Here is an 11,544-nt window from a genome sequence, read left to right on the forward strand (position 1 = left end):
CGCGCGGCCTGGTGGGACTTGTAGTCCACAGAGCGCGCTGGAGGGCGCGCGGCGCCTGGCCCTGAACCATAGCTCCCGACAGCCTGAGCGGCCGTCCCCCAAGCCCCGCCCCACCCCGCCCGCGGAGAGGCCCCCGAGCTCATGGCTGCGCCCCCGGCCTCGGCCGACGCCCCCCGACCGGCGCCGCCGCCCCTCGCGGCTGGAGACGGGCCAGACCGGCCGGAGGGGAAGAGCGAGACCACGTGCGAGGACCGGTAGGCGCGGCGCGCCCCTCGTGTTCCGTGGGAGGAGCGGCCCAGGGATCCGGGCCTGGACCGGCCAACGGTCCCCGTGGCCTGGCGGGGGAGGGCCCTCACGGACTGCCGCGGGCAGGGCCTGTGTGGGGGATCGTTCTGTCCCGAGCCGACGCGGCGCCGGGCCTACGAGCACCGGGCTGGACTGTTAGCCCGCCGGATGCTCCCAGGTGGTCACTTCGTTCCGGGACCCATACAGACTCGGCCTCCCAGCTGAGGCCAGATGTCGTGATGCTGGGTGGTGCGGGGCACGGTATCTTCCAGTTCCCGCCTAGGCACCCGGACAGTCGCGGCTCTGGGGACTTTGCAGGAGGGGACATTGTGGCGGAGAGGCGGGGTTCTGTCCCCTGGCTGGGGAGGCAGTTCCCGCTCACAGCCTCTGGGGCCCGGACCCAGAAGGCAGAGCAGCGCTCAGGGGAGGGCTGGCTCTTCACTTCCGGGTCTGAACACCGCCCCACCCCCCTCTCCCCGCCTGACCCAGCGCTGGCCACAGGCTGGGTCCAAAGAAAAACTTTTCAGCCTGGCGGTCTGTCTGGAAAGTGCCAAAGTGCCATGGCTTGGACTGCTCAGGACTGGGCGCTGCCAGCAGAGCTGCTGGGCGAGCAGGGAGAGGGTCTCAGGCCCCCTGCGCCTGAAGGAGCCTCTGGTGTCCCTCCAGGCTCACGGCCTCCTGGTGAGCAGTGATCCTGGCTCGGATGACAGGGTGGAAGAGGAGGGACCTGAATCTGTGACACTTGTTAGTTCCACAGAATCTGATGTGTTGGAGACCAGATAAACTCTTGAGAAGAGCGCCCTCTGCAGACATCGGTTGGCAGCGGCTGGCGGCCCTGCCTGGTGCACAGACGGAGTAGTGGACCTAGGTGACCCTGGCAGGGCTAGGGTGATACAGTGGTCTTCCTCCTAAAAGCGTGGTCCCCAGGGGACAGGAGGGGAGCCTGGGCCTGTGGGCAGTAAGCAGAGACCAGCACATTCTCCCACAGAGCCCCATGGAGTGGCCCTGGAGCTTCTGGACATCTGGGGGAATTTCTGATTACACCCTGCCTTCTCTATTCTCTGGGATATTCCTCAAGCACGTGCTCCCCTCCCCCCGCAGTCCCTGCACAGCCCTACACACACACACACCCCTCACGCAGTCCCTGCACGCACCACCCCCCCGCCCCCCAACCCCGGTGAGGGTACCAAAGCTGCCTCCCTTCCTTGTCTGGGTGTCTGTGCAGGTGCCTCTACACAGAGGCTCTCGCCTGACCTTGGCTCCACTTTGCCTTCTGTGGTATGCATGAAGGCTTCTTGTGCGCCTGGCCTTCTGGAAGGGACCGACTTTTCCTTTGCACTGGAGGTGCTGGTGGACTAGTGAGCACCCTTTGGGCTGTCTTCCTGGTGGGGTCCTGGTGGACACAGGTCTGGGGGCTGCCACTGGGCTAGTGGAAGGAAGCTGGCCTACTTGCTCAAAGCAACGGGAAGGAGGGGTTCCCCTAGGGGGATTCCCAGTGGGTGGGGTGGCGACTCCAAGTCCCTGGAGCCTACTGCACCCCTTCAGGACTGCAGTCTCCCGGCCCCAGTTCTGTCTGCTCAGATTTCTGTTCCTGAGCTTGTCTGTCCTACCCCCAGACCAGGCCCCAGTGGGCCAGCTACTCTCTCCTCTGACTTCCTTTTACTCACTCACCCAGGAAACTCCTAAAGCACGATGGGGCTCAGGGGCCCCTCTGCAGCCCTGAGACTGAGCAGGGCAGGTAGGGTGGGGGCGGGAGGGAGTAGCTCCTGGTGGATGGGGGCAGACCTGTTACCCCAAGGTGGTGCCCAGAAGGGGCTTCCTCTGAGCCCTGAAGCAGAGTAGAAAAGCTGGTGTATGGATTGGATTAATCACAGGGAGGAGGCTGGGGACCTGGGATATGAGTGAATACTGCAGCCACACACCAGAGGGCCTGCTCTTCCTCCTGCTGCTGTCCTGGGGCACGGCTGTGACCCTAGTTAAGCACTGAGCACTGATGATAGCCTTGAGGGATGTGCTGGAGCCTCCGTGGGGGGGGTGGGGGTGGCGGGCAGTTATTCTTGGAGGAGGCCTCAGGGGGGTAGAGTTTCAGGTTGTTTATGCTTTCAGGAGGCACCTGGGGCAGGGGTGGGGCCCTTAGCTCAGCTCCTTGCTGATAGCTCAACCTAAAGACACCTTTGCTTTCCCTGTCTTGGGGTTGGGGGCCCTGCGCTCTGCAGCCCCTGGGAGGTGGGGTCTGAGACTTTATCCAGGGTGTTCCGGATGGGGTTCCTCAGCCAGCCCTGGCCGGGCAGCATGCCAGCCTGAGCGCAGGAGGGGCAGCTCATCCCGATGCTGGCCTGAGTCTGCCTGGCTGTTCTCCCCGGCAGGGTCAGTGCTATTAATATCAGGCCAGTGCACAGCCCCAAGCTGGTGATCCTCTTATGCCTGTGGCCTCGGCCCCTGAGGCTGGTGGTGAGTGCTGTTGCTTCTCTTGGGGCCTTTCACCTGTTGGCCCCCCAACTCCCAGTGGGCAGCCTCTGCCAGTCAGGGCTCGGACCTCACTACAGCTCCGCACTGGTTGTGTTGCCCACCCATGGAGGGGCAGCTCAGGGGGCTCCTGAGCTGTCCTGAGGGACTGCTGGGAGCCTAAGAGGCAGTGCGGGGACACCCCTGCACACACCTGGGGTCATCCTGCCATCCCGGTCTCCCTTGTGTCCTGGCCATGAGCAGCCCCCCAGCTTACCCTGGCATCCGGGTATCAGGGTGCTGGACCCTCGGAGCAGAAGGCAGGTGAGTGGTAGGCTTGCCGTCTTCTGGTGAGGATTCCTGTCTTCACTGTGTCTCGGCTACCCCCAGCCCCATGTGCTGTCTGATGGACACCAGGCCAGGCAACCAGGCAGGCCTGCCACCTGCAGATGTCAGCTTTGCTTGGAGCTCTCAGTTCTTGGCTGACCTGTGTCCATTATGGTTTGTAATCCTTCGGGTTGACACTGCCTTTAGTCCTTGCGGATGGCAGCACCCTGACATCTGAGAGCAGGCAGGTGAGGCCTTGCATGACTTTCCAAATCAGAGGTTGTTTTCCTGCCAAGTGGGGAGAGGCCTGCTCTGGAAGATGCAGTGAACGGAGAGCCTGGCACTTGGGGAGGTGGTGGGGCCTGACTTGGCTGTGGGCCGGATGCTATTCAGACCCATTGCCAGCCCTCGGTGGGCAGCTTTCTGGCAAGATCACCCCTGCTTACCTTCAGCTCTTCCCTGAGAAGGCATCCCTCCCAGGCTGTCAGCACCGCAGGCCTCTGGAGCAGTGGTGGTGGTGGTCATCGTCACCTCAGTGGGATGAGGGTCAGTCACCAAGAGGGGTGATGCTCCTGCCCGGGGCCCAGCTTGGAGGGGAAAGTGGGGGGACGGTAGTAGCACTCGCCCAGGCCTCCTGTCCTGCGCCGGTCCCACAAGGCGGCCTGTCTGTGCCAGAGCCTGGTCGGCACGATGGCTGGTCTGTTGGCAGAACCTCTCTGCAAACCCAGTTTTCTGTGTTGGCGTTTCCTTTCCAAGTAGAAGGCGCAGACTGGACTTTTTTTCCTCTGGGGGCATGTGGAGCTCCTCTCCCCAGCTACGGGCCATAGGTCACCTCCAGGCCCTGGGGGTTGCTCGCATGTTGGGGGCAGCTATGTTTGGGCCCCGAGGCCCTGTGCTCACTGCTGGGGGCCAAGCGCAGCTAGCGGAACGGCCAGCGGTGCCCTCCAATCAGGGTCTGGAGACGTCCAGCTTGGTGGAGTGTGACGCTGGGCAAGCCGGCCCTGCCCCGTCACCTGGGTGTCCTGCTGTGTGGTCTGTGCTCAGCTCCACAGACGCGTCGTAATTGCTTCCTCAGAGGTCACCCAGCCGCAGAGGTGACACTGGGGGCAGAGGCCAGGGAACGCGGGCTTGCTCCCCACCCACGCCATACAGATGACAGAGCACCAAGGCAGCCCGGCGCTCTGTGTCCCCTGGGACAACGCTGCACCTCCTGTCACATCCAGCTGACGGTTCTCAGCTGCTTCAGTTGTGCTGACAGGGCCCTCTGTGCCCTGGAAGCCGCTGGTGTGACTCGTCACGTGTTAGCCCTGAGCTAATTCCTCCCTCCGCCTCCCCCTCTATATACACGTGTGCACAGACGTTGTCCTCCTGCCTCTTGGCAACACTGGGTGCACTGGGAGCCACACAGCTGGGAATGCCAGGGGAATGCTAGGTTATCCTGAAGTGAGCCAGACGGCCCTGCACTCCTGGGGACATCTCCCAAGGCCAGTTTTGCAACGCCCTGTCCTGGCCACGTCCTGGCCACGACGACAGGCCATAGCAGTGATGGCAAGCTTCGGGGACAGACCAAGGGTTGGTTTGGTTTTTGATCATGAAGGGGCATGTGCTCATAAAACATGCACACCTGAAGTCCTTGCCCCTGACCTTGGTGGCTGAGGCCGCTGCTTGCTGTCTGTGCCTCCACCTGACAGGCGCGTGCTGGCCTTTACGGCTCGTGGCGCTCTGCCTTCTCACCTGATGGCACATCGAGGACGTCTTCAGTGTGTGGCTCCTTCTCAGGCTTTGACCCGTATCTGAGCAACATCCATCACTGGGGCTCTGGCTGCAGGTGGACATGTCCTACCCGGGTTGTTCAGAGTGCCCTGGTTCCTTGCCTGGACTGTCAGCCTGTTTTCCGCGTCTCTGGGGCGGGTCTGCAAGCTGAGGCTGTGAGCAGTCCACTTTCTCTCTCAGGCAATGACTGAAAGCGCCTTCTCCCTAAGTTGGTCCTGTGCCTAGGGCCACCTTCACACGGGCCTCTGTGTCCAAGTCTCTGTCTCCCGTCTGACCGCTCAGCCAGGCTGAGCCTCCCCTGTTGTACCCTCAGGCCTTGGGGCCTTGAGCCAACCATCATGTCCATGCCCCTTTGGGGTATAAACCTGCCAAGAAGTCAGCACAGCTCTGCTCACTGGAAAAGGCCCCAGTGGGGTCTCCCTCCCTCCCCCAGGTCGAGTTTCCACCCCACCTCAAGTGCAGCCTTTGGGGGCCTCCACCCTCTTCCCTGCACTTGGCACGGTGCCCTCGGTCTCCCTCCTGCTCCATCCTCTCCCTCTGGAGCCCCATCCCTCTGTGCCCGGAAGGATGACAGGGATTGGGTCTCACAAAAGGAGAGGGCTGCCCTGAGTGTGTTGGGGGAAGGAACACAGTCCTTGATGGGTCTTGACTGTCCTTGGTGTGACCGCTTCCCATCTCCCTGACACTCAGTCCACGTGGGAGGAAGAGGACAGTGGTCCCCTGTGTCCCCTGCTGTCCCCTGGATGGATAGGCTGCAGCCGGGTGTGCTGTGCCCCTGCACAAGTCTGCTGACTTTCACCATGCCTATGTGTGTGCATGGGGGCACCATATGGACTAGTCACACTAGGCCTGATGTGGGGTGTCTGGGGGCTGATGGCCCTGGGCCAAGACGACCATGTCCCCCTCCCCCACAGCAGCAACGCGGAGTCCCTGGACAGGCTGCTTCCACCTGTGGGCACAGGGCGCTCGCCGAGGAAGCGTACCACCAGCCAGTGCAAGTCTGAGCCGCCCCTCCTGCGCACAAGCAAGCGTACCATCTACACGGCAGGGCGGCCGCCATGGTACAACGAGCATGGCACCCAGTCCAAGGAGGCCTTTGCCATTGGTGAGCATGGCCGTGGCAGGAAGGGTGGGCCAAAGCCACCATCAGGTGGGACCCCTGAGTAGAGAGGTGGGACCCACCTCAATGTCCAGCGCCTGCGCTGGTGTCTTGTGACTAGCATTGCTTGGGCCCCTCGGTCCAGGTTAGAAGAGGCTGTGTGGGAGTGGCAGGCACCACTGGGACTCATCTGTGAGCTGGGCTGGGCCACTGTGCTCAAGGTCTCCACCCCACCCACAGGTCTGGGAGGTGGCAGTGCCTCCGGGAAGACCACCGTGGCCAGAATGATCATCGAGGCCCTGGATGTGCCCTGGGTGGTCTTGCTGTCCATGGATTCCTTCTATAAGGTGCGGGTGCCCTGTGGTGCAGGCTGCCTCTGGGAGGCTCGTGGCCCCCGCCCTGGCCTGGGGCCTGAGCCTGCAGCTGCCCCCAGCTCCTCCCCTCCCCCCCACCTCAGGTGCTCACCAGGCAGCAGCAGGAGCAGGCTGCCCACAACAACTTCAACTTTGACCACCCAGATGCCTTTGACTTCGACCTCATCATCTCCACTCTCAAGAAGCTCAAGCAGGGCAAGAGCGTCAAGGTGCCCATCTATGACTTCACCACCCACAGCCGGAAGAAGGACTGGGTAGGCCGCAGGCTCGGCTGCACTGGGCTGGCGCAGGAGCCCCAGGCCGCTTTGTTTTGACACACACGGTTCCTTTGCAGAAAACTCTGTATGGTGCAAATGTCATCATCTTCGAGGGAATCATGGCCTTTGCCGACAAGACGCTGTTGGAGGTGAGGACAGGCTCCAGGCGGACGACCCCGGTCCTCCTGCTGGACTGGCCTTAAACATGCTTCCATCCCAGTTCCCGTCCTGTGCTGAGGCTCAGGGTTGGGTGAGCTGCCTTGTCTCCTGAATCTCACACAGCCCCTTTGCATCACGTGGCTGCCAAGGTCAGAGCCACATTTGTGGGGGGTAGGTTCACGTGTATGTGTGTGCACATGTGTGTTCTTTCCTGGGAGGGAACTAGCCTCCCATGTGGGCAGGTCCCCAAGGGCATCCTGTCCCCTGGGAGGCTCTGGGCAGCTGCCCCGCATGTGACACCCTCCAGTCAGGCTGCGGATGGCTCCCTCCCTGCCCTGAGCAAGGTCTTTGCATGGTTGGCTCTGCCCTAGGCCTTGCTGCTTGTGCTGGTCCCGAGTGTGAGTGTGCTCAGGCCCTGGGAACCCCGCTGCCTGCCGTGCATACACACACACTCCACACATGATGCACACCAGACACACATTCAGCCACACCACACCCTCCCCAGCCCCAAGGGGCCCATATCATCCAGACCCCAGAGGAGCCCTGAGGGCCTTGTCCATTCCTGGGCCCACGCCCAAGCCAGGGTCTCTGCCGGAGTCGATCCCCTGTGGCCTGTGCTGCCCTGCCAGTGTTGGCCCTCAGCTGCTCACTGCACCTACCCCCCACAGCTCCTGGACATGAAGATCTTTGTGGACACGGACTCCGACATACGCCTTGTGCGGCGACTGCGCCGTGACATTAGCGAGCGGGGCCGGGACATCGAGGGCGTCATCAAGCAGTACAATAAGTTTGTGAAGCCTGCCTTCGACCAGTATATCCAGCCCACCATGCGTGTGGCAGACATCGTGGTGCCCCGGGGTCAGCCTGCAGGCCCATCTGGCAGGGAGGCGGGAACAGGGGGCACAGCCAGACCTTATCCTCCCTCCTGCTCCCCCGAAGAGTAGGGACAGGACCTCACCCTCCCCCTTCACTCCTAGGGAGCGGGAACACAGTGGCCATCGACCTGATTGTGCAGCATGTGCACAGCCAGCTGGAGGAGGTGAGCCACAGCTGGCCCCACTCCCACACCCCACAGCCCCACCTGCCACTGCCCAGGGCCACCTGCCCAAGTAGCCCCATATTTACTGGCCAGGGGCAGCTGGGCTCCCTGAGGGAGTGTGGGCCTTGCAGGGATGGGTACAGCCTATCCCTTCCAGCCCTTCTGGGTGACTGGGGTTTTGGCACCAGGTCCCTTGTCCCAAAAATCCTAGAAGGTCACACACCACAGGCTAGCCATGGGGGCCACCCATCCCTGGGGTTGGCTTCACAGTGGGGTGCTTGAGGCCTGCGGAACAGAGCTCCAGGGTTCCTGGCTCTGACATCCCACCCAGAGGTACCCTTGTCAGACCACAGGAAGCTGACCCTCTCCCATGGCAGGCAGCCCCTAGGACCCTCCCCTCCAGGGCTATGGTGTGTCTGCTCTTGGGTGGGGGTGGCCTGGCTGCCTGAGGCACACGGTAGCGACAGGCAGTGCCGTCCCATGACTTTGAGGTGAGCAGTGCTGCCGTCTCTGACACCCACCCCATTCCCTTGTGTCTCCTTGTCGCTGCCGCAGCGTGAGCTCAGTGTCAGGTAAGAGTTCCCACGCCTGTCTGCGCAGATGGAGGCATTTCCAACATCCACAGGGAGTTTGGAGTCTGGGCTGTCCCCTCCCACCATGCCCACCCTCTGTGGTGGCCCTGCCCCAGGCACAGAAGGGGTGGTGTGGCTCCCACACTGCTTCTACCTGCCCTTGCCAGGTAATTCAGGCCCAGAGAGGTCAAAGGACCTGCCCCACGTCACATAGTACCCTGACCTCTCTGGAGGCTTTTATCTGACTTAGGGCTGGTTGTATCGGGTCCGACTCCAGGGCACAGCTATCCTGAGCCAGCACTCCTGGGCCCCAGGGCAGTGCCACCAGCCCATCCTGCAGCTGAGGGCCTGGGTCTGCCCCTTCTCTGCTTGAGCCAAGAAGCCAGTCTACTCCCCTAAGCGGTGGTGAGGCACCTCCCCCCTTCTCGTTCCGTGCGCCTCCCCGCCCCCACCCTGTGGGATGCTGGCCCACCCTGGCACTGGAGGCCAGGCGCAGAGAGCCAGGTGGAGCCCTTAGGAGTTCTGGGCTGAGTGCCCTTTCCGCCCACAAGGCGGAAGGTGGTGCCCCGTCCCTACGCAGCAGTCGCGGAGCCGGGAAGCACCAGACTGAGCCCCGAGCTCCAGCTGCGTTGGAAATGCCTCCAGGCCAGTCGCCGGCCTCCAGCTTCCTGCCCACGCATCAGTCTCCGCTTGCCTCTCACCCAGCCCAGGGCCCCGGCGGAAGCCTTGGTTCAGAGACATAAAAGTTTCCAGGAAGCGTGGCTGCCTTGGGTGGAAGGGACCTGCAGGGCCGCCTGCTGTGGACTTGCGGGTGCTCGCAGGCCCAGGGGTGCGAGCTGCAGGGTCTTCCTGCCACCGCCCCGCCTCCCTCCTCCCCCAGCCTCCTGCTCTTCCCCAGTCCAGCTGGTGGCTGCGGGGACCACGGTGCTGCCGCTAAGTGGTCTTCTCTCTTTCTTCTTTTCCTCTTTGTAAACCCTGGGGTTTCCTGCCCTGTTCCCTCCCTGACCTACTCTTCGCCTCTTCACCTGGCGGGCAGAGGAAGCTGCGCTGGGATCTGTGAGGACAGAGTGCTCTGGCCTTGGTGCTGCCCGCGAGCTGTGTGCCGGCGCCCTCAGGCCCCGCCCCGCCCCGCAGGCCCCGCCCCTCTCCGCTCCAGGCCGGGGCAGCAGGGGCTGCGCATCACCTTGGGGAAACTTAGGCGGGGCTTGGCCTCAAAGCTCGGCTGTTTCCCCTGGAGGAGGGGTCCTGAGGTTGGGGACCAGGTGTCCAGCTTGGGGGCAGAGATTCGTCTGCCAGGACCTGGACCGGGAGGGCACCTGGAGCGGGGAGGGAGGCTCGCCCGCAACCCCTGCTTCCAGCCTAACGGTCAGCTGCTCTGCCTTCCACCGTGTCCTTTAACCCTTGCCTGGCTGTTATGGGGGAGGGCATCCGGGAATGGGGGCCTTCCTCCATATCAACTACTGGGAGGATAGCCCCCACCCGGCACACTGCGGTTCGGACCACCACTGCCCCCCCAGCCTGCAGCGGGAGGGTAGGGCTCTGGGGGAAATGCCCTCCTTGAGCTCCCAATCGGTTTGTGTCCTCAGGGCTGCTCTGGCCTCGGCGCACCAGTGCCACCCCCTGCCCAGGACGCTTAGTGTCCTCAAGAGCACGCCACAAGTGCGGGGAATGCACACCATCATCAGGTGAGCCCTCCTCCCCTCCCTCAGGGCAGGGAGGGCGGGCGAGCCGCCCTTCCCCGCCAACCTGGGGAATGACCGCCACCCGCAGAGACCGGGAAACCAGCCGCGACGAGTTCATTTTCTACTCTAAGAGGCTGATGCGGCTGCTCATCGAGCACGCACTCTCCTTCCTGCCTTTCCAGGTTTGAGGACAGGGTTGGGGGAGGCTGGGTAGCAGGGAGGGGGAGAAGAGGCTCCTCACCCTCACGCCCCCATCCCGCCCTGCACAGGACTGCATGGTGCAGACCCCACAGGGTCAGGACTACGCGGGCAAGTGCTATGCAGGGAAGCAGGTACCAGGGGCCTGGCCTGCAGTGGGAGATGGATGGAAACGGGAGGCAGGGTCTGACCAGCTCAACCTCATCCCCCAGATCACTGGCGTGTCCATCCTGCGGGCCGGTGAGACCATGGAGCCTGCGCTGCGGGCCGTATGCAAGGACGTGCGCATTGGCACCATCCTCATCCAGACCAACCAACTCACTGGGGAGCCCGAGGTGAGGGGCCCCTGGGAGTGAGGGAGTGGAACCTCGGGGAGGGCGGGGTATGGGTGGAGCCCGAGGAGGGGGTGGGGGTGGAGTCCCCGAGAGCCCTGCTGTGGCCGTCTGGTACCCGCTGACCCTGGGGCCTCCTGCAGCTCCACTACCTGCGGCTCCCCAAGGACATCAGTGACGACCACGTGATCCTGATGGACTGCACAGTGTCTACGGGCGCGGCGGCCATGATGGCTGTGCGGGTGCTGCTGGTGAGTGGTGGGTGGGTGGGTGTGTGTGTGTGGTGGGGGGGAGCGGGGGGTGGGGGGGGAGTGGGGGGTGGGTGTGTGGTGGGGTGGGGCGGGTCCAGGGCCGCAGCTCAGCCCTTCACCCCGCAGGACCACGACGTGCCTGAGGACAAGATCTTCCTGCTGTCGCTGCTCATGGCAGAGATGGGCGTCCACTCGGTGGCCTACGCCTTCCCCCGCGTTAGAATCATCACCACAGCAGTAGACAAGCGCGTCAATGACCTCTTCCGTATCATCCCTGGCATCGGTGAGGCTGCCTGGCCTCCTCAGTGGCGCTCGGGGTGGGGTGGGGTGCGGGGGGGTGGGCAGGTGGGCCTGCCTGAGACCCCACCACAAGGACCTGCTTTTCCCCCAGGGAACTTTGGTGACCGATACTTCGGGACCGACGCCGTCCCTGACGGGAGCGACGATGAAGAAGGGGGCTCCACTGGGTAGCCACCCACCTGCCCCAACTCCCCACGCCTCCCTGTCTCCCTTGAAGCTCAGAGTAGAGATGTTAATTTATTTTAATTAAAAAAAGTGTTACCCATGTAACTTGTCTAAACATTTTATAAAATAAAGCTTTAGGGAAAGGAAGCTGCAGCCGGTGAGCGGGGCTCAGGACTGTTATCCCACTTGGACCTGGCTTGGGGTGCGGGCCCCAGGGCTGCCCCAGACCTCAAGTTCTGAGGCCCCCATGGAGCCAGAGGACTGAGGGAGCCTGCCCTCCACTGGG

The 11,544-nt window shown here is 63.1% G+C and overlaps 1 protein-coding gene across 8 annotated transcripts; it reads left to right on the forward strand.

Moving 5' to 3' along the window:
• Positions 1-132: 132 nt before the first annotated feature.
• UCKL1 (uridine-cytidine kinase 1 like 1) lies at positions 133-11,335 on the forward strand. Of its 8 annotated transcripts, none has more exons than XM_068986849.1 (15): positions 133-254; positions 5,745-5,935; positions 6,170-6,276; positions 6,387-6,557; positions 6,638-6,709; positions 7,388-7,577; positions 7,697-7,758; positions 8,314-8,330; positions 9,917-10,015; positions 10,101-10,194; positions 10,282-10,344; positions 10,423-10,545; positions 10,686-10,793; positions 10,920-11,076; positions 11,185-11,335. In XM_068986849.1, exons 1-15 carry the CDS (start codon positions 142-144, stop codon positions 11,262-11,264), a joined length of 1,647 nt encoding a protein of 548 aa, XP_068842950.1. In that variant the 5' UTR covers positions 133-141; the 3' UTR covers positions 11,265-11,335. The 8 variants fall into 8 exon arrangements, with proteins under 8 accessions (XP_068842950.1, XP_068842951.1, XP_068842955.1 ...); XM_068986850.1 differs by lacking the exon at positions 8,314-8,330 and adding an exon at positions 9,367-9,386; XM_068986851.1 differs by having other exon boundaries at positions 142-254; positions 5,748-5,935.
• Positions 11,336-11,544: the final 209 nt, after the last annotated feature.

Source organism: Capricornis sumatraensis, chromosome 15 (genome assembly GCF_032405125.1).
Source record: "Capricornis sumatraensis isolate serow.1 chromosome 15, serow.2, whole genome shotgun sequence".
NCBI lineage: Eukaryota > Metazoa > Chordata > Mammalia > Artiodactyla > Bovidae > Capricornis > Capricornis sumatraensis.